The 23,234-nt window shown below is 41.4% G+C and overlaps 1 protein-coding gene across 4 annotated transcripts in view; it reads left to right on the top strand.

Moving 5' to 3' along the window:
- The window catches only part of ttll7 (tubulin tyrosine ligase-like family, member 7), a 76,496-nt gene extending 53,563 nt beyond the window's left edge, over window positions 1-22,933 (top strand). For 3 of the 4 annotated variants that reach the window (XM_042416760.1, XM_042416761.1, XM_042416763.1), the window contains 7 exons: window positions 1,951-2,179; window positions 4,126-4,421; window positions 5,745-5,879; window positions 9,640-9,720; window positions 11,546-11,706; window positions 14,679-14,852; window positions 21,074-22,933. In XM_042416760.1, the coding sequence (XP_042272694.1) occupies window positions 1,951-2,179; window positions 4,126-4,421; window positions 5,745-5,879; window positions 9,640-9,720; window positions 11,546-11,706; window positions 14,679-14,852; window positions 21,074-21,194 (1,197 nt within the window). In that variant the 3' untranslated portion in view covers window positions 21,195-22,933. Of the gene's footprint in view, window positions 1-1,950; window positions 2,180-4,125; window positions 4,422-5,744; window positions 5,880-9,639; window positions 9,721-11,545; window positions 11,707-14,678; window positions 14,853-20,440; window positions 20,546-21,073 lie in introns of all 4 variants that reach the window. The other variant, XM_042416762.1, reaches the window with a different exon arrangement.
- The last annotated feature ends 301 nt before the right edge of the window (window positions 22,934-23,234 follow it).

The raw sequence follows: 23,234 nt of genomic DNA on the forward strand, positions 1-23,234 counted from the left end.
CGCTGCATTAGAGAGGCCTTAGCTGGAATGAGGACTTGTTCAGACACAATCACTGTTGTCCAAATTAATTTGGGTGCCGTCAGTTTCGATGTTACTGAGTGTGCGGAGAGAGACATTGAGTGCAGGAGAAAGAAAGAGCTGTGACGGATAGATTCACTCCTTGGGGTTTAGTGCTCACAAGCCATCTGGTGAAACTGAACCAACGAATATGCGAGAACTAGAATAGAGGAGTGAGGCAAGGGATTAGAGACAGGATTTTCAGGGAAGGAAGGGGCGCTAAGGTTTGTTATCACTGAGGAACTATTCAGACGGAGAGGCGGAGAGACCGAGAACAAGGAAGGAAAGAAGTGAAATAGTGCTGTAGAGGGAGAGTTAGGCCTTCAGGTTTTCTTTCTCTTTTTATTTGATTTAGTTGCTTCTCTTATTTTTTTGACTCCAACTTCTTCAATCTTATTATATGCACCCTATCAAATTTGTCCCTCATGGTCCCTTCTTTCCCAACCTTTCTCCTCATCTTCCTCTGTCCACTCAGCTCTCCATGCTTGCTTGAATGTACTCTTCACACATATCCAAAGTTTCTTTCTCTCTCTCTTTATCTTGCTTTCCACTGTTTATCCACTGTCTGTTCACGTCTCCTTTTTTGTCTCTCCACTCATATGCTCTGTGTCCTTTTCTCTCTTTGTTAATTTCCGTTTCTCTCCATCTATTCAATGCCTCCTCTCTGTCTCTCTCAGCTTCCATACTCAGATTCACCTTGTCCTCCTCTTTAGTTCTCTCCCCATCAATCTCATGTTCCCATCTTCCCCTTTATTCTCCTCTCATGTATTTAATCTCTTTCTGTCTCTATCCTCCTCTATCACTCACCCACACAACTACCCGGCGGTGACTGTGTAAGCCCTGTGATCACTTCCTGCCCATTAATTTGTGTGGCCTGACAGCACTGCCCGAGCTAAACGCAGAATAACAGATGTATAAATGCGTTATTAATGCTGTCAGTGTGTCCCCTGCCAGGATGTAAAATAGACACTTAATTTAATGAACCTCAAACTAAAAAAAACTTGTGTATTTTGGGGCAGAAGTAGATTTCATGTGTGCAAGTCAGTGCTGTGATTATCACCCCACAGTGTTTTAGAATTCAAGCATCACAGTTGCACTTGCATGAAATACTGACTAATGTTATTTCACCTTTTTCTTATTAGTAGAAAAACAACAGCAGGTTTGTGTCAAGCCCGAAGAAGGAACATCATAGAAGTCATCAGATGTTCCAACTGTTTTTCTACATACAGTCATTTTATTGTGTCATTTACAGAAACGAATATGTAAAACATATGATATTAAAACATGTTTTACACCTCTACATATCTAATCAGGTCAAATTTGTTCAAGGTATGAAACCGCTCAAGTTCCTACTTATAGTGGCAGTCAGGCTTTTAAAGGAGTGCATGTGTAATTGTGTACTGTATCTGTGCATAATGAGCTCGCAAGCAATACACACATGTGGGCACATGGGCTAGTCGTGTCACCACCAGGTCTCCCAGTGACAGATGGTAATGGGCTGAGGGCGAGGAGAGGCTGAGGGAGGGAGGCTGACAACATCTCAACGTCTTCATACTTAAGTGTGTGTGTGTGTGTGTGTATGTATATTCTCGAACTTATGTCCTTGTGAGAGCCTGTTTGAATTTTAGACCTTTGGAAGGAGGATGTTTTTCCAAAATGAGGTTATTTTGGATGGTTGAGGGTAAGGAAATGAATGTATCGTTCCGTTCCATGAGGATAAAAGTAGAAGGATGTTTATGTATGTGGTTATCTTGTGTGTGTGTCTGTGACCTCTTTGTGTGTATTCATAATCTTCTGTATATCAATATGTTTCTCTCAAGTGTAGCATTTGTATGTCTCAAGCAACATATGTGTGTGTATGTGCCTTATGTGTATGTGTTTTTTCCCTGCCAGAGCTTGACCGCCATGCCAGAGTGCAGCCAGACACCAAGACGTCAACGACCAGACTACCTGGCTGACTTCACCAGCGGCAGCAGCGCTGAAAACTCCTGCTCCTCCTCAGACGAAGAGGAGGAGGAGAGGAGGAAAGCAGGAGGAGGAGGGAGAGGTGGAGAGAAGAGGGAGAAGAAAGTTTCATACGACCTTGGGGAGAGCAAGGAGAAGAACTTAGCTGAGCGCTCAGGTAAAAAGGCAGGATGTATAAAAGTGTCTGAGAATGTCTTTATTAGCGAGCCAGACTGGGGTTTTGACATGGACCTCGTTTCCTGAGATCTTTCTTTCTTGCTTGCTTTCATGTTTACTTTGTTTTGTTTTGTTTTGTTTTTTTGCTTGCTTGCTTTCTCCTCATTTTGTCTTGTTCTCTCCTCTTCCTGCCCTGTTTCCTTCTTTTGTAGCTGAATCCCTCTATCTAATTAAAGTGTTCAGCTTAATTGCTAAAATTACTTGTTTTTCAGATGTGTAAATAAGAAATCACACACCTACATCTATACACAATTTTGAGATTTCTGTTTTAGCGTTTCTAACTCCATTTTCATTTTATTTGATTATGATAGAGAATTAAAGTACGGGCTAGAGTGAGATAGAGGGCTTGAGTGTATGTAATGATACAGTAAGGAAACTGTAAATGATCCTGTGATGCTGCATGAAACATGACATCCACTCCAGCCCTCTATATCGTTAACACTTACATATCCATATACACGCATGTGCATACACACTTAAATAAAAATGTTGAGAGTTTTGCTTTGATCAGCACCCACAGTGCATGCACATACACAGTCCTCAGCAGCAGAGCCTGGCAGATTGAGATGGTGTGAGCCACCAGGGGCAACATTACAGATGTTCATCTGCCTGACAGTGTTTATGTGCCTAATTGATGTGATAAAATGGCACCAGATCCTTGGATTTTAATTAAAGTGTATGCAGGGTGATCATAGACTCATGGGATGTGGCTCTTTGTTGCCGAGTTCCTCAGCATCCTAGCGTCACAGCTGTGGACACACACACACACACACACACACACAAATGTTGAAGCACTGGAGAGCACTTGAGGATAAAAAAGTGTCCTAAAGAGCAAAGTTCCAGAGAATGGAAAGTGAATGAAGAGGCAGATATGAAGAGAAGGAGGAATTTGATCGAAAGAGAACAGGAGGAAGAAAAGAATGCTTTTGCTGTTTACCTTGAAAACACCTTGAGTTTAATCCTGAAATATTCCCAGTTTTATCGTGAGAATGTCAGACATTCCTGCAAAGTCGCATAGGTCGGATACAAGAACTCAGTTTCAGCCCTCTGATGTGAGAAAGACACACTTTCATAGCAGTCTATGTACCGACCTTGGAATGGAAAAATTCTCTGGTTGCATTGTGGGCAGCTGGTTTTACTGCTCGATAGAAAGGATCCTTGCATGAGCTCATTCTGTTGTCACAAAATAAGAAACAACCATGAAAAAGCCCAACTTTTGGACTTTGTGTATGTGTGCGTGTTTGCATGTGTGTACAGAGAGAGACAGCAACCCTGCCAAGCCCTACTCCATACCAAGCCACCAAAGGGCTGCTAGGACTAAGCCTCATAATGCTCTCATTTGGCAATGGCCAAACCTCAGAAGATTCAGGAGCCACACGCACACACACACAAACACACACAGACAGACACATTTATAATCACTTGTGTGTACACTTGATGTCACACACACACACTGCACACATAGGAAACACACTAATGCACTGGCTGGTAGACAAGCTGGAGGAGTTTCAAGGGTGATGGAGAGTGTCAGTGTGGGTTTTCAGCTTAATGTGTTTGTTCAATGTGTGTGTGTGTACATGTGTGTCTTTAATCCATCCCCAAACCAGACAGGACTACTGTTTAGTTTCTGGTTTTTGACTACGCATGCTGTGATCGTTAAAAACCCGCACACACTGGGCCACTGTGCCAGTGTGCCTGAGTGTGGCTATGGGAGTTTTAATGCCACACTTCATCTCCAAAGCCACCAGCAGTGGGTGGAAAGCAGAGAGGAGAGCTTGACAGTGACTGGGGCACTGAGACAGGATCAGGGAAGAAAAGAAATTGAAGTGTGACAGTGAGTGAGTGCCCCCCCCCCTTTCACTCTCCCTCTGTTCTGTTTCCCTACAGGTCGCATGCACTGGAAACCGCCAATCAAGTCACTGAAACCCGGCCCCGCCCCCTCTGCTTCTCCGACACTTTCTGGTCCAATCAGGCGCTCCATCTCCTGCCCGCGCTCCATCGCTTCCCTCTCATCACCCAGTGAGGTGCGGGCATTGTCCACCAGACCTTCCCCTACTGTTCCCGTGGCCACTCCCCTCGTCAGGCCGAGCTCCGCCACGCTTCGCTCTCATTCGCTGAGCCGCAGTGGCTCCGCCCACCGTGTGCCTCATAGCAACAGCCTGGGGACCATCCACTCCAACATAGTAAGATATTCAACACACACAAAGTACCTCTTTACAATTCAGAATGTGTCAGATGAGATGTCAGTCATAGAAAAGTATAGTATATTAATTTACAAATAGTCGGGCAGTCACATTGATCAATACGGCAATCCTCTGCTGATCCTCTACTCCAAGTAGATTTAAAGTACACAATCAAGAATTACTTCCCAATTCTATTTCACCAAAGTCTGATGCACTAATTCACTTTTCTACCATTATACTTTTATTTTCCCTCTGTTACCTTCCCCCTTTGCTTTTCGCCTCCTCTGGCATATATTGTACCCTGGCCCACTGAAATCTCTTAAGCAGCTCCTTCAATACTGTATAGGCCTACTGTAGCCCATGACAATGATCTTCTATTATGTTGCCATCTGTTGCTTTCCGCCTGCCTCCTCCATTCTCTTTCCTTCTTTACAAGTACGCTGGTAACCTTTGGATATAGCGGAGCAAATTAAAATGGAGCAGAATACTTTTTTACATTGAGAATAGAACTGAGTGGAAAACATTAATATTGAAAAAGGCTATGGAGTGCACCAGTTGTATGCTTGTATCCTGACATACATGTATACAAAGTGACAGGAGAATTTTCTCATTTTTTTCTGGTTTTTACCTCTTTTTACTCACTTAACTTCCCTGTGGGAGTCGTACAGCACATGTGGTGATAAGTACATGCTGGTACAGAAAATCTCAAACTGGATATAGTTATACTAGTGATTGCGTTGCAGTAGCAATGAAGAAATGCTATTTTTAAGGAGGTTATTTTTACGCATGTTTCATGTTGGATGGACTAACAGTTCGTAAATTAATGAGCACTTGTGGATAAAATGTCATAAAATGTGAATGTGTCCCTGATAATTAGAAATAATAATATTTTTAATACTTCATTACACTGTTGACATTTTTGACATGTTAACGAACATAAATGTGTGAATGTGACTTATCTGTATTCTCTCTTGTGTTGAGTTGATTTGGAAGAGCTCTTTACATAAATTGCAATTGTTAAAACGTCCTCTGTCACGAAAACATTAATATATCTTGTCAGGCAAAATACCATCCATTGATATGCAATTAATATTGAAAATAATAATTAATTGCAGCCATTTGTGCCAAAATCTGAATTGTCCTTAAAGCTAAAAAACTCTTGCTGTCTTTTACCAGACAAAAACAAATCCTCTTGCATTTCTTTCAGTCTATTTTGGTTTGTTATAGATGTGAGATAATAGTGTTGAATAAAACTTTTGCTTTAACATTAATGTGTATCTGTATCTTCATTTGGTTTCTTTCTACTTGTACGTGTGTGTGTAGGGTGATCCACTGATAAACCTGAGGAGTAAAGAGCAGGAAGCAGAGCTGGTGCGTCAGACTCTGGCTGCGCTCACCGCCATGAGGATCAGGTTTCCTGGTAAAACCGAGGAAGAGGCCGAGGCTGTGCTTGATGAGGTAGGTGCACTATTTCTATTGTTTATGTGTGTGTCTGTGTGTTTGTGTGTGCAATACCTTAATACCTTATACAATAATGTGTATTTTTGTGTTTAGAGAAATAGACAGAAAATGTTAGAGGCACAAAATGTAAAAAAGTAACGTAAACCAAGACAAAATATAAACAAGAGAAAGAAAAGTGTAAATCTGGACCCACTTTATTCCCAGAGCCCCCTTTGTGGCCAGGTGCGGTCACTCTGCAGCGTAACTAAAAGTGACCTCTTCGCCTCGCTCCACAATAGCCTGTCCGCTCTGGCCTGGCTCCCATTGTCTTTCAAGTGACCCCAGTGACAACCTGTCGGTCAGTTTGCAGTCCTGCACTATTCCCCACTGCTCCTTTGTATTAATCAGTGCCTCCTCTATTTCTGGTGAGATCTCGGTGTCCTTGCATTTTGCATGTGTACGTGTATGTTTGTGCTACTGCTAAAGCTATTGCTTAAATTTAATTTTATGTAAAATATTAGTGTACAAACAACACAAGAATTGTCTCATATGGCTGTTAGTAATATACTGAAGTCTATGGATGAAAATGATTTTATGATGATTTTATGATGCATGTACTGTCGGAAGCAGTCAGAATCTCAGAATGGTTACTTTTTCTACAGAGTGTTTCAAACAGTTAACGAACAGAAACATCCCAAAACCAATTACTATTGCATTGATGGCCATGAACAAACAGCAGTTCATATTTAAGACATGCTCATGCTCCATATGCCTTATTTTGATTAATGGAAAATTTACAGCTGAAATAGTTTGTCAAAGTCATAAGAAAATAAAAGAGCCCAACTTAAAAAAGAGACAAAGAGAGGCAGAGGCTCACCTTGAATTTACACCAGAAGTGACGCATCAGTGGTATCATGAATGTGCTTATGTGTACTATGAAAGCATCCATCCGTCCAATCTACACTGACTTTGACCTCCGTTACGGCCATAGCTGTCCTCAGAACCAGCTGTCCGTTCAGCACCACAGCTCCCGCAGTGCTGAAAGGACAGCAGCCAGTCAGACTGTCCTCACCAGGTTGACTAATGACAGAAATACCAGCAAAACAACACACTAAGGGACAAAATTGTTTTCAGGGTACTACATGAGAACAAAAGAGGATGTTTATTTGTGTACACCCAGGCTGAAGTACAAGGTCAGTGGTCCCTCTCACAACTGCTGTTTTAACTGTGCTAATATTGTATCACCAGATGTAGTCTGATCAAAGTGGTCCTGGTGAGCCGAGAGACCCTGCAGAAAGTAAACTGTCCTGGACTGAAATAAGTGAGACTTACCAACTGGAAGGACACAATTAACAAAATTTATACAATAGAGATAATTGATAAATCACAGAATTAGGAACTAAGCTAATTTCTTGGATGTGAGATGTGAAGGAGAGGATACAAGAAGCAAATATTATACAAAGCAAACTGTTTACTTCAAAGTATTCAACAAATACACAATTTATTAGTTTAGTGATTAATTCATGTGATTCGTATTTGTATCGTTTTTGTTTTGTATTTTTTTAATTTGGGATACACATCACACCATTCTGAGAATAGACACAGAGAATACTGGGTATTGAAGGAGCCGTTGCAAACAGAACTTGACCTGCAAATATTAGCATTATCTCAGTTTGTATGATTACATGCAGCATTCATGATTGACATGACATTCCTAATAACAATTGTGTGCAGTTTTTCTGATTAAGGTTAAGTTAGGGCAAGCCACCAGAGAATTAATGTACACCAATACAATGTCTTCCTAATAACAGCAACAAAAAAAAAACTCAACAATTGTTTGTGTGTGACAACTGGGTGTGTCGGGGTCGTGAGAGACAATTACCACCGCACCTGTACTGTTAACAAAGCCTAATGAAAGCACCATGGAAACACAGATGAGCGACTGCACCTGTACTGTTTAGTGTTCCCCCTCAGGATAGAAGGAGTGTTCACTTGGCATAAAAACAATCTTTGGCATTTTATGTTTTCCATGATTTAAAGTTGAGGTCTAATTGGGCTAATGATGTGTTTGTATCGGAGTAATTACCTCCTTTATCTTCACTCAAAACCTGCTTTTTTTGTTGCAGTTGGAATCATTGAAAGGTGAAATGTATCAAGTGCATTTTGTCATGCATTAATTGAGGGTAATTTGTGCACATATGAAACAAATGTGACAAATGAGCGTGCAGCTTACCAGACAAGGTTCATAAGGTTCTTACTGAGATAAAATTCTAAACAAGTAAACAAGTAACTTTCTGGAAAGTGAACAGAAGTGCTTGCTGTATACCATAGCTCTGTATCTGTGAATCCTTGTGGAATGTTTTTTTTTTGTGTGTGTGCATGTTCACATGTTTGTGTGTACACATAAAGTTTAAACTAGAGCCTCCCATTGGGAGCACTGTTTGCAGGGGATCTAGCATGCTACGTGAGAGGTTTATGTGCACCAGTGGGGAGGTGTAGACTAAGTCAACACAGCAACAATAACAGTGCCTATAGGTACACAGTGATACTGGCACTGGGAGCAAGTGCATGGGAATATCCACAACAGCTTTTGAGCATAACGACATATACCCCAAGGATTTTTGACACGCTAATGAAACCTAGGGGTTTTCTGCTGAGGTACCAAAGATCGCAATTCAATTTTACTAGTATCCCTCAGTTTTTGCTACATTTGCATTCACAAACAAAAATATACCACACAAAAGCTAATTTCATTTCAATGCACTGTATTCTGTAAATGCTCTGTCAATTTTACATCTTGGTGTCATGTTTGAAAATTACCTTGTCATTTTTCCATAGAAAGGACTCTTGGCAGTCTGCCTGAAATTACAAAACTCTGGTGTGAATAAAACATATTGCCAGGAGAAGTATGAATAACATTTTAACATGTTTTATGAAAAATAACTGGAAATTGGTCGGACACCAGAATTAGAGCATTCCTCTCAAGACATGTCAGTGATACGTTTCCGTAAATTATCTTTCACCTCTTGCATTATATTTCCTGTTTCGCCTAGTTTCGTGTGCCAGATGCCAGATATTGCACAAGTATTGCACTTTGATCCATAATGGTGCTGTCATGTTTGACCATGGAACTTCTCCATAACAGAGACCTATGTGTGAAAGCCAAAAGGCCACTTCATTAAGAGATAGATGAACTCGGTATTGTTATAGATTACATGCTTGGGCTGATGTGTGAAAGAAAGTCTGTGACTGTGGGAATGAGCTCCATATGTTCTTCTGCCTTTTCCGACACATTCATACAGTTGTACTAATAATAATTTAACTGTGCTCTAGCGTGGTGCTCCCTAGCATGGCAGTGACAGGTTGCTATAGAGTAGTATAATGAGCACAGGGAACACTTATAGAATACTTTTCATCAAAGTCTGTCCTCAAGTTAAAAAGGTGTATTAATTTTCCCTTGTAGGTGTCTTTCTAGCCCGACCTGCTGATTTTATTGTTGTTGTTTTTGGCAGTCATTGAGGCTGCCTGTAAGAATATTGTAATAACTTGGGTTTTGACGGAGGATTGCAGTGAAACAACGGATGAAATGCAATAGCAGTGTAATGTACTTGCACTGTTCTTTTTTGTTAAAAATATACTAATAAAATGCCCTGAGGGTGTTTTTAAATATATTTGCTTGATTGCAATTCTAAGTTTTGAGAAATCTGTATTAACACAGGTTTTGTGTGTGTACAGAAAATAGTTTTTCACATTTTTTTACCCTCATTTTCTTCCACAGATCCTCGACAACTGGAAATACCATAAACCAAAGGTGGCCTCCTATTGGCTTGTAAAGTTGGACTCAACCAAACAGCGGAAGGTGAGTCTCATGCCAGAATTAGATTGCAAGATAGAGAGCCGATTTACCACTGAATTTGTCCCTGCAGAGAATTGGAGGATTCCAGGTCTTCTGTAGCCACTTGATTATTTCAAACATGAACTTGTTTGATATTTGCAAGAATGTGGACTGAATGTCACTGCTCTCTTAGTGAACCAGATTATAACCTCAACAGACACCGAGGGACAATTTAAAAACTAGGGGAAAAAGAGGACTTTTGAAATAGAAAACAAGTTGTTGTAGCCTACTGGTTTGGAAGAGAGCTAAAGGGGAGAGGGAGAGGGTGGTGGAAATGTGGTCTTAAATTGCAGAGACCTACGTGTCCTTGACCAAACTGATAGAACAAAGTGAGCAGGTACTTCTGGGTGCCTGAGAAAGACATAGAGCGAGCGTCTGTGAGGGAGAACATGAACATGATCTAGTTATTAAGACTTTACTATTGTCAGAGATAATGCTACATGTTTGGATGTGTCAATTCTGAAAGTCTTTAACCATATTTATCTTTAAACACATATAAATCGCCTTCCTCTGCCTTTGCTGCCACACCGTCTGTACTGTCTCTCTGTATCGAACACCAGTGAACCTAACAAAATGCCACCACTCCTACCTGTTCCTTTGAACTCTTTTGAACAACTTTTAAAAAGTATCAGACAAGCATGAAGATCATTACCATGTCAGGCAGTGAGTGAGAGGTACAGATACCAAATAGGATGTAAACAAAATAGAAGAGGGGACAAGACGCGAAATAGCATCCAGTAGGCGTGTCAGTAATGATGTGATCTCTCAGCTGCTGCTTTCTGCAGAACTGTGCTCTGCTGTGTTGTGGGCTGTGGCGATGCGAGCTGGTGTTTTATTTGGAGTGGAGCAGCCTAATGAGCAGCAGGCAGAGGTCAGGAATGTAGCGCCCACTGCTCTGCCATCTTATTACCATACCAAAACATATCTGTGTGTGTGTTTACTCATCTATCAGTTTGTCTGAGTGTGAATGCGTGTCTCGCTTGCCTCATTGCTGTAGGGAAATCTTGCCTCTTCGCATCGCAAACACACATGCACGCACACACAGTCAGACGGGCACGTCAGTAATGAGGAGCCAAGGAATCAAAGTCAAAAGAGCCACAGCGCTGCACTCTGAGTGGGGTGAAAAGAGAAAGAAAGAGGGAGGTAGAGAAGGCAGTGAGGTGGGGAGGGATGGGAAAACGAAGAGGGGAAGATGGAAGGCTGGCACAGGTGTCCTCAGACCGCCTGGGAACTTCTGACACCTTCTCACCAAGACTGACGTTGGTGCAGCAATTAGTTCTCTCCCATACTCACCACTGTCTGCCCCAGCACTTTTTGTCCTGCCTCAACCACAGCCACACACACACACACACACACACACACACACACACACACACACACACACACACACACACACAAACTATATATATGCTGTGCATGCATTTAAATGAATGCAGGTATAAAACCAACTCAAACCCTCATTGTGTGGTGTGTAAGGTAAATTAGTTTTTGTATAGTTCAGATTGTGTTTGTATTCTTGTGTGTGTATGCATCTGTCTGTATTTATTCATAAATGCAAGCTTGCTTTCTGTTACTGAGTGAATGCATTAGCTCCAGTGATTGCTAAATTTAAGGGAAGATAAAAAGAAAAACCTTTACAGTTGGATCAAATGCCAACTCACGTATATCAATTACAAATACTGTCACCTTTTGTCTTGCAGCATTCATTTCCCTCGTTATCACATGCTTGATTTAAATCTTTGTTGCTTTCTCCCGTTCCCCATCTTCCTCTTTCTTTTCTGTCACTCAGGTGTTGGACATTGTTCGTACAAATGTACGCTCAGCACTGCAGCGGATCTGGAGGGAGCCAGACATAGAGAGCCTGCACCTCTACCGGCTCTTTAACCGAGTCTTCAACCGGCTGCTCTGGAGTCACGGCCAGGGCCTGTGGAACTGCTTCTCCAACACCGGGTAAGCCTGAGCAATATACACTCTGAATGAGTATATCAGACAAGGTTGTGCTAAAATGAAGATAAACAAATGAATATAGCTGCCGTCATTTCAAATTCAATTTATTTTTCAATTTATTTGATTAGCCCTTAGGTCAAGAATCTGCTACATATGAAGAACCATCAAAATAAGAAAAATAACAAAATATCACAATAAGCAAAATGAAAGACTGATCTAAATACCTATAAATAAAAACAACCTAAATATCTTATCTAGAATATGATATAAAACAAAAACCAACCAAGACAAAAAACAATATTAAGGGTCTACAGCCATGCTAGCAGCTTGGTGAGATGACTGTCCTCAGGCATGGAGGTATTTTGAGCTAAATGCTAATATCTGCATGCTAATATTCTCACTATTATAATGCTAACATGCTAATATTTAGCAGGTATATTGCTTACTGTGTTCACCATCTTAGGTTAGCTTATTAGCATGCTAATATTTGCTAATTAGCCCTAATCACAAAGTACAGCCCATGGGAATGTTATCAGTCTTGCACATATTTGGTCATAAACCAAAGTATTGGCTAAATTTAATTATAAATTCAATTTTGACCTAATGATGGCGCTAGATGAAAAGTGAAGGGGTCTCCAAAGTTCATCCTGAGGGGGACATGAATGTCTGTGCATGGTGGCGCTAGACAAAAAGTCAGGGCATTGCCAACGTCATGAGGATTCATCCTCTGGACACCATGAATATCCGCACCAAATTTCATGTCAATCTGTCAAAATGGTGGACCAACTGACAAACATTGCCAATTCCTATAGCCATGCCAAGAGCAGTGCTAAAAATAAAATTAATTCAACAGAGACATTGAAAAAAAAGACCTTTTGTATCATGAAGAGCCCTCCTGAATGAACCGAGGTGTTCATGGAATCTTGTTTTTCAGAATCAACACAAACAAATGACCACAGCCAGGCCAATTACCACTCTATTCATTGCATAGCGCCAGTCTTTCATCTCCATAACTAGTTCACGCACTGTGCAATCTTCCCATGTCCGTGAGCCCGGTGCTTGTCAATATTCAAGTTTTAGTGACAGCGGGGACAATTTGTCTTTTTTATTCAGTGTGACTGAGGAAGCAACACGAGCTGAAAGACAGAGAATGACTGACAGACCAACCAGACCCTGCTGCACTTTCCTGAAAGCTCTCAGGGATGAAAGAAACATGTAACTCTGTGGAGACAGAGCGCAAATTAAGGTCACAAATCTGGGCTGTTAATCAGGGCTTTTTCACAAGTGAGAGCAAGAAAAGGAGAAGGGAAGGATGGAAGCAGGAAGAAGGTGAATGAAGACCTCGTAGGTTTTTTTTTACTTTGGTTTATTATCTGATACTTTGAAGTTTTCTAGTGGTTACTTTTTTCTTCTATTTTTTTCATACTTTTTTGATGCGACAGAAAGTGGCTTCCTACAAGATGAGTCACTGCAGTGACAGCCCACTTGATCATGTCCGTATAGAAATCCCAAATCCTCCTGCAGACAAGACACACAAACATGCACACACACACACACACACACACTCACACACACAACTGTTCTGTTTCCCATCAGTGGTTCACACTGGCTTTCTTAGACACATATTTTGCTTCCCTCAAAGACAGACATCTTCAGATGCATGAAGTTAGTTTCCACATTTATTTCTTCAAACAGACACATTAGCACCCTCAAATAGACCTACACATGCATAGAAACACGCACATATGCAACCCTGACATGCAGACAGCTGCTGTGCTGGCGGCTTTTCATTTCGTCTGTGATGAAGGTGTGACCTTCCCGCATCTCCTCCTCTACATATTCTTTACAGTTCAGTTGTTCAGTGGCCGTGTTTCCCTCGACACAGAGGGCTCAGAGGGTGTAACTGAAGTCGCTGCCCACACAGCTCTCCATTTTCCTCTTACCTTACTTTCTTGGCAGTCGTGATTGAGGGAGAGTGAGGAGGGGAGCAAGTGAGTGATAGAGATGAAGGGGATGATAAGTAGAAGGACAGAAGGGGAGGGACGCAGTGACAGAGAAGAAGCTGAGATGAGAGTGATTGAAAATGAGACATCGTAAAAAATGGTAGAGACTGGTAAAGACTATGTGGAGGGGTAGTGGCCCGGGAGGATTAGCCTAGCCTAGCCTCAGCTACCCCCTGCATGCTACGCCCCTTGCAGCTTTTGTCTAATTACAGCCTGCCCTGAATGCTCCAGCTTGCTCGCTAGCCTATCGTCAGGCCCCTCCCTACAACAGGCCACAGCCCCAACATGGATGAACCCAACAGGGGGCCCTGATGTCACGCGGCGACAGTGAAGCGGTGCACCTCGAAAAGCACACTCCAAATCCGTGTGCAACCCCCCCCCCACTCCTCTCTGTCTCTTGTTTGATATTTTATCTAAGGGACTTAACAACAATCAAACAGCCAAGCAGCTATTGTGGGCAATGAATTCAACAGGCTTTGAAAAACGACTTAGAGGAAGAGAATGGAAACACACAGTTTTGAACCCTTTCAGAGTAAGCACCCCCTACCTCCCAAGGAGTAAAGGGGGGTAGACATCAAACGTACCCCCCGGGGTTGTGTGTCTCAGTTGTTGAAGCTCTCTCACAGTCAGGGGTATGTCCGGGGTTATAAAGGGGGTTAACTGTACTTGGATTTGTTTCATCCTTTCCCTCTGTGTGTCTGTGTGTCTTCCTGTATGTCTGAGTAAGAGAGGGGATGTGTATGCAAATATGTATGAACACATGTTCAGTGAAAGGTCACATGAGACTTAATCTGTGGGCGTCCATCATGCATACACATTATATACTATATACACGTATATGTACAGTCTAGACGTGTATATTGATAAAATACTAATCTATTATCTATGTCATGCTAAATTATAACCGCTAACTTAATTTGACTCTTTGTGTGTGTATGTGTATGTGAATTTGCCTTCTCTTCTGATCTCCAGTTCAGCGTGGGAGACCATCTTCAGTAAGAGCAGCGAGGTGGTGACACCCCAGGAGCTGCAATGCTGCCGCAGGCTGGTCCAGCTTTGTAGAGACTGCCTGTTGGTCGTCTACAAGTTTGTCTCCGAGTCCCGTGGCTCTTTGACCGGACTCAGCCCAGAGTGGGATGACACCAGGTGAGAAGGAAACCCAACCCTTTGATGTCTTCCCACTGAACACTTTATTTTTGGAAGATTCTTACAGCATTCCTGCTGCAATAGATACCAGTTATATATTTGGGTGGCCGGATAAGATTCAAGTATACATACGATAGGATAGGATTTAAGAAGCCTGATCTAGTCCACTGTTAGGTCTCAGGTTGCACAAGTCCCTTTGCAAGATTTGGAGCTTTAGCTCTGGAAAGAGCATTAATCTAAATGCCTGAGAAGCAAATCTATACTATCGTAAAAGAAAATCCCAGAGAGTGAGGGCAGCAGATGTCGTGTAGCAAATGTCACATGAAGTCTTCAGACCATTAAGTAGGTAGTTTTCACGCTTTACGTTGTCCTAGTTTACAGATTAAACTAGTGCACCGTGTACAGAACATGGTCATCATAATACCAAAAAACACGCACATAAAAATGATAAAACATGCACTGCATATTATTAAGATCACCGGGATACTACACCAGCATAAAGATAAACAGGAGACATCCTTGGTGTTAGGAATATTTATACTGGTGTCCAGATGTAAAGTGGGTAAGGCTGAGTTTGTTAAAGCAGTAGGAACCCCAGAGATGCTTAATAATAAACTTGGTTAAAACTCCCTTTAGAAAGATCTGAAATAAATAAAACCAAATGGAGTGAATACATGAATAATGAAACATGAAACAGGAAACACACTTTGACACACAGGCAAGAAAACCTTGATTTGAAAATTTCAAGAGTTATCAACATTAAACGTATCTCAGGAAACACATCCTGTCCCTTAGAGCCGTCATCTTCATCACATAACCCCAATAAAACAAACAAACAGAAGTCAGCCTCATTCTATTTTTAAAGTTGATCCCTGCAGGAGACAACAGCTAAGGTTCGGAGTGAGTGAACTTTTAAAGCACATATGCTTTGGGCTGGCAGACAGGAGGGTGGAGGGTGGGGAGAGGGAGAGAAGGAGTGTGCTGTTAACAGGAAATAATGGCCCACAGATTAGCACTCAGGTTAGCCCGGGGCCCCCCGGGGCCTGCTTAATTCAATTAGAGCCCAGATGAGCCCGTGCAGCAAATGACCTTATGAGAGAGAGCTCCTTTTTTCCTGGGGCCTCGCTTTACATGATTCATAACTCTTGCGCATATTTTAACAGGCTATCACTTAGCGCCTACATTATAAAAACCACAGCTGTTTAAAAAAAAAAAAGTGCATGAGGTTTGTATTTATACAACAAATTGTAGAATTTCTAATGTTTTGAGTACTCTGATATTGTTGCCGTTGATTGTCTTATCTTGAGCCGTTTTGTTTTGAGGATAGATTTAAGAATATACATTTATCAGTTGACGATTTAAAGATATAACTGTAATGGGATTTAATAAGTCGAGCGAGCATGAAAATGATGGAGTAGGTATCCTTGAGAGTCTATTTAAGCATGCATTGGCCTGTCTCTCCTTATTTCTTCTGTGTCTATATATGTTTGTGTAAAAAAGCTTACCATTTGCTGCTGGACCAGCCTCTACCCATGGCTCCACCTCTGCTGCTGTCGCTGCTGCTTCTTCTTCCTCTTCTTCCTCCGTCTCTTCGCCCCTCGACGCAGGTCTCTGCTTGGTTTAGTTGTGCTAAACCCCCCCATCATCTTCCAGCACCGTCCCTATTCACTGCTTTCTGCTGCTCCCTCCACCTCACAGCTTTAACAAAGGCTTGGTCCCACCTGCCCAATGATGGTTGCTTTGGCTGCACAGCCAACAGTCTGGCATGGTCTCCTCTCCTTTCCCTCACTTAGATTCAAATAAGGGATGTTTGGATTGACTTATACAGCAAGAGAATGGGATATAATTTTAAGTATTTGATTATTCATTGTCCAAAATTATATGGAATATATTTGAAGGAAAGGAGATGGGAGAAGGAAGCATATTAAGACTGCTTGGAGCTCTGTTTGTCAACACCGCAACCATTCAGCCAGCTTGCTGTACATCACCAGCCAATCACCCCGCTGCCACATGCTAAACTATGCCTTTCACTCAATGCTTTATCAAGAGCTTCTTAGCCTGAGTGCATTTTCAGTACGAGTGGCCTAAGAGGGAACTGAGCGCCTCACCTGCACCGCTTCAGTGTCATGATCAACCTAAGCACCGCTCTCTTCTTGTCACAAGAAGACACAGAATAGCTCGGCTTGCATCGTATGGTTTGCAGTTTCACAACACTAGCGATTCACATCTCTCCATCAGGCATGCAGGGAACAGTCGCAACCCAACGCCACTTCAGATAGTTGAGAAGCAATTAGGATTATTTTCTCATTGATGCATAAGCTTTCTATGAGAGGGTAAACTGTGTGTGTATGAGAGTGTGCATGTGCGATGTCATGTGAATGTTACTCAACAATCATCTGTCCTTCCACAGTGACTGAGTATACTCAGCTAACCTCCAAATATTTCTCTCGAGCTGTGTTCACATCAAATGACCAAATTTAAAGGATCGGTTCACATTTTTCGAGTCTTTCTTAAAACAATATTCCCATGCCCACATTGAAACTATTTTTGGTAGCTATTATTGTTCATCTATTCCACATTGGCTGCGAAGAGATTCCTGCGTAACACAGTTTGAGTGTAAGAGATGGCAAACACCCACAGTCGTCATTCCCTAAAAACAATTACTCTCAACACAGTTTTCTTACTGTTTAAGAAAACACAAATAGGGAATTTTGTACAAAAAAGATAAACTGTAATTCTGGAAGATATTCACTTGATTTGGCTGAAGCCTCATGTTAATTTCTGCTGAACAAAACAAAGACTGTGGATTTTGAAATAATCTGGAGTAATGATTACAGTAACCAAAAACTGTTTAAATGTACATATTGCCATTTACAGGGTTGAATCCTTAAACCTTTAAATATATGATTAAATAATAATGAGTAATTTTATTTTTAGGTGTATTTTTTCATCTCTTCATCACAACTGAACCAAACTAAATGTCAGAGAAAGCCAAGAGAGAAACAGTAGGTCAAGAATTAATTGCTATTAGGTGAGTTGTTTTATTCCAAAGATGAAAACTAAGAAATGTAAAATATCCTACTGCACCCGGTTTTAATCAGTCATGGTCAGGAACGTTACCATAATTGACACCTGTAAGCTATGTATGACATTTCTCAAAGGCTGTGGACAGATATTTTGCACATAGTAATGTCGAAAAAGAGGAATTTTGAAATGAAAGTTTTACCATTTCCATTCTTCTTTTTAAATTAAATACATTCAAATACACACACAAATGTGCACAGATGCACACACACACACACACACACACACACACACACACACACACACACACAAAAACTTGTACAGAAGCCCGATGTTTGGCAGACCCCCACAGTCTGACTACTTCACATATTTCACACATTGAAATCAGAGCTCATATATGCAGGCAATTTTGGCTCCTTTAAATGCAACATTGTCCACGTTGTCTCTGGTGCATGTACACATACGTACAAACCCATACACTCTCACACATGCACTCTCAACCTTTGGCGCATGTCAAAGTGGGTCTGTTAGCTGGGGTCTTTTGGGTCTCCATTGTTGACCACACCTGCCTGCTCTTGTTCAAGCATCCTTCCTCTGTGGAGTGCCCTAATCAGGCGTGTCAACAGCCTCCCATGGGTCTTAGAAAAGTCCTTCAGTCTGTGTGGGCAGATGAGAGGAACTAGCCAAATAGCTCCACTAATGACTTCCTTGTTAAGCCTGGAATTACTGTCACTAGCCAAAGACAATTTTTCCATGTTGACAAAAGTTTCAGATTCTATTAACTTTCATGTGTCTGAAAAGTGTGGCGGTAATTAGGGTTAATTGGGGTGTTGAGCTGAATGTGGGCTGCAGATAACCTTCAAGCCTCTTTGTACCTCTTGGTTTATGATTGCGTCAGCTATCATAGCGGTCTCCCCCTCCATCCTTAGTCATGCTATGTCATTCAGCCTGGCCTCCACTTAATTCACCATGCTAGTTGCATCTCGATGGAGGACTTAAGAGTGGCAGGGAAGGTCTGTCAGTAGGAACAGGAGTAGATTGTAGTTTTGCATGTAAGGAGTAGAGCAGGAGAGTATCTTTCTGTCTCCCTGTCAACTGATGGATTGAAGCAAAGCAGAAGTGCATGAACAAGCCTCCCCCTGGCTTTCAAGCATGCATGTTGTTGCCTAGATCTTCTTCATGATCAAAAGGAGGATGAACCTGGAAGATGCCGAATGAGGGTCCAATTAAATGTAGCCTGCAGAGACAGCAGCCGCTTGGACGTGAGAAGCTCCACCACCCCGCCCCACCCCACGCCACTACCACCACCACGATTCTTTCTATGAGCAGAATATTCTCAAAGTGAATAGCAGAGGAGCTCTGAAGAACACACACTCGGCCCCCAATGAATGTTCAATATTTGATTTTCTTTTTTTTTCTTCTTCTTCTTCTTTTTTTTTGACAGCCATTTCCATGTCTAGGCTTGGGTTTTCAGTAAAAACCTTATGGAAATGGAGGGGAGAAAGGAGAAATCACACCACAAGTCGACGAACAGGATGCCTGTGGATACGTGGTGAATCTCATAGAAGAGGGTGCTGGAATAAAGTGCCAAACAGGGGGAGGAGAAACATAAGAAATGTAGACAAAATTAATCCAAGGGTGACACAAAATCATGGAACGAAATCACTAAATGCTACTTCTAAGACTGCAACCTAACAGAAGCAGATGTGAAAGGCTGAAGGTAAAACATACTTTGCCCTACTGTTCTGTTGGGGTTTGATTGAAGAAGTCCAAGAAGAGGTGCTGGACTGAGCCCTTGTTCAATGAGTCCAGTCACAGCTGAAGATGATGTGCTGGAGGGATACCTACGGCCCACTTGAAGCTGTTTCAAGGACACTCTTGTTGGACTAAATGAAGTTAATTTGAATCCATCCTAACTCTCCTGGGTCTGGGGCTATGTTGAAGCAGACGCCCTCAGCGACGTTTTTTTTTCTTTTTTCTTTCCGGTTGACTTTAGAAGAAGCTGTGCAGCTAATTTGTCCAAGAGCTATTTCACAGGTAAAGAGAGCTGTCAGAGAAAAGTGTGCTATCTCTGCACCAGCTTAAAAGAAGATATTATTTCTTCACTCTGTAATCCTCAACCCCAGTGGCTCCTTTTTGATTAGATTGTCACATTTTAAATGTTTCCACAGGGACTATTTCTTTTGACCATTGTATTCGTTTAACTAAACGAGTATTAGATGTAGTTTTTTATTAACTAAAGATCCTTGCTGTGGATGTGGCAACAAGGTCACATAATGTATAATATCACGCAAAATGACAAGTGTGCTGCAAAAGCCCATAAATGTAAGTCATTCTTCCAACTGATCAGTCTGGAAGAATTCAACCTGCCCCCTGTCTCATGTCCTCTGAATAGAACCCCAACATTTGCATAACCTTCAGTTAACCTTATCCAGGATTTGATCATCTCATCTGACATTGCTCTGACAACCATATCTGACTCATTTCCAGTAACTAAGGAAGATGGGAGCAGGGTTCAGCCCCTCCTGACTCTTATCTCAACCTGACACTGGTCTCATTCTCAGGTACTGGAACGCTGTTAGCAGGAGCTGCCTCACTGCTCTGTCTCGGTGGAAGGTGTCATAGAAAAGTCTTAGAAAGGTACTGACGTCTATGCCTCGGAATGATAGGTGAGGATTTTCTGTTCATGATACCAAAAATTTAAGGGTCAAAGTTGAAAATTCAGATGTCCTGAAAGAAAAGAAAAAACGACTTGCTTCTGTCAGTGAGGCCCATAATTCATTACTATATGAGAAGATATATAAAAATGCATATAAACCAATTAAACAGATGTAAGTGATAGCACTTTGTGTTGTATATGACATTTTAGATTTGGTACATTACAGAAAATATTTAAGATCATATGGATCTCACAATTTGAGCCTCCAACTTTTACTTTTTTTTTTTCTTCTTTTGATGAAGGGGAGGGATGTCATATGATCTTGAGAATACCAAGCCATTATTAAAATTGCGATGTGCAAATGTGAGATGTCCATAAATGGTAAAATTGATATATGAAAAACGGGCGGTATTTGGTTTCCGTGCTGAGCACTAATGCGACCTGACCTCTAAATTGTGACCTTTGCATATCTAATCCTCTCATTATGTTCATCCTTTCCCCTAATCCCTCCATCCCTCGTTCTTGTCCGTCTGTCCAGGTATCTGCTGCCAGTGACCTCCCAGTTCATCATGAAGTGGCCTTCGTCCAGCTTTGGTCGCATCTCCTCGGCTATGCCACGCTCCCGCAGCCTTTTTGCCGCCAGGATGGGCCACTTCTGAGGTCACCGTGGCAACCCTGGCTTCAGAAACCCTCGCCTTTTGACCTCAACCGCCCTCCCCTGACTCTCACCCAGCCAAACTCCGATCTCAGCACTCCCGGTATGGATCAGAATTTGGGGCAACTCTGGACACCGGATGGAGCCTCAACCTTGGCCAAATCCCCTGCTGAAGACCAACAAAAGCCGGATGATTTGGGATTGCTAAAGGGCCTTGTTCGGTTTAGTTTAGTTGGCCCTGCCCAGACCAGCAGACCACCTGTACCCTCAATCCCTACCTTTCTCCTCCAGTAATACCAGACAATGGGTTTACCCCTCCTCTCTCATTGTAATTGCTGTATTATACATACTCACTGTACAGTTACAAGTCATGGTACTGTAAAAGGAAAGAATAACAAAATACTAAACAATGCAAGGATTATTTATTTATGTACTTATTTATTTTGTAAGATATTCCATGAATGCAGTGAATGCTGACGCAGAATGCAGATATGGAATGATATCAACATAGCGATCCCTTGTTTGAGAAAGTGGATGTAAAAAAAAACAACAAAAAGCTTATTTTTGCTGGCTGTAATCATTTATTTTATTTCTGTATTTACACTGAATTTAATTTATTTCATAACTTATATCAGAGGCTTTATGTTAAGAAATGTTTTAACAGTCACTTTATGTTCTAGTTTTTGCAGTTCAGAGTACAGTAGAGAGGCGGTGCCCAGACAACTAAAAATGTTTAACTTTTGAATGCTAAAGCTTCATGTTTTACCTGTGTGATATTAAGTGCAGCATTATTAAGCAACACTATGTTTAGAATGTCAATGTAGTAATGCCAAGCCTGTTTGCCTCTTAGAGAATGAGCTGACTTTGACGCCACAGCGTAAAGAGCCAAACTGAAGTCCCAGAGAGCACCCGGTTCCTAATATGCACTTTGCAGTTTGTCACAGAAAGAGAACGAAGACACCGCTAAGTGGGTGCACATTACAGTAGCATTTGCATGCATAGAGTTTAGCCTGTCACCCAGATGTAGTCGTTAGAGAGAGGAGCAGCGTTTGGAATATACTTGAACTTTTATTTTGTCATCATTTATTGTGTCTTTGTATCGGCTGCGCTCAGAAGAAGACGCTTCACTTTCACATTTGCCGTTTTAAGTATCAACATTTTGCATCACTCAGAGATTGTGCAGCACATTGAATGACCGGGCTCATAAGCCCAACATGTACTGTACTGTAACAGAGGTGATCTGCCTGGGACAAGCAGCTGCAGCCTTTTTTTCCCAGCCGCGCTGTAGGTGCGAGTGCCAGGGATAACATGGATGTGCCAATAATAAGCACATCTACTCCATGTGTTAAGTTTGATTTAATTTAAGGTTAATATGTCATGAACTACCATAGGACCTCAATTAAATACAGTATTAAATGTTGTTAGGGAGAAAAGCAGTGTTATATGTTTAGTAGTTTACTTGGCTCTGTGTACTACCCCGTGAGATGATACATTTATTAGACTATTAAAGGTGGTAGTGCGCCAAAAGACTGTACAACACAGTACAGTGCACATTTTATAACAACTCTGACTAATAGCAGCAATGCTGTGCTAAAACTGCTAAAATCAAGTTCTCCCCATATACTGGACATCAGTTTATAATGCCAAATATTTTTATTTTGCCTGATTTTATTTGTGTTATTTAAAAGTAGAACTTTTTCATTGGAGGTATGAGATTTTTAATTTTACATAGCAATAAAATGTTTAAACAAACAAATTCCCTCTTTTTGTCATTGGTTTTCTTGAAGGAGCAGTCAGTCGTTCCCGACTGTTTCTATATTGACAATTGCATATCTATCTGCAGATTTTATTCCTTTAACATACAAATAAGCTTTTATAGTTAAAAAATGATTATAGTTAATGTTTATCTATCTATCTATCTATCTATCTATCTATCTATCTATCTGTCTATACACACATTACTAATTTAGGTAAATAAGACTGAAGCTCAAGGTAATTGCAGCAAAAAATAGCCTATAAAGTCATATAATTATTATTCGGCTTT

The sequence above is a fragment of the Thunnus maccoyii genome, chromosome 7 (assembly GCF_910596095.1).
Source record: "Thunnus maccoyii chromosome 7, fThuMac1.1, whole genome shotgun sequence".
Lineage (NCBI taxonomy): Eukaryota > Metazoa > Chordata > Actinopteri > Scombriformes > Scombridae > Thunnus > Thunnus maccoyii.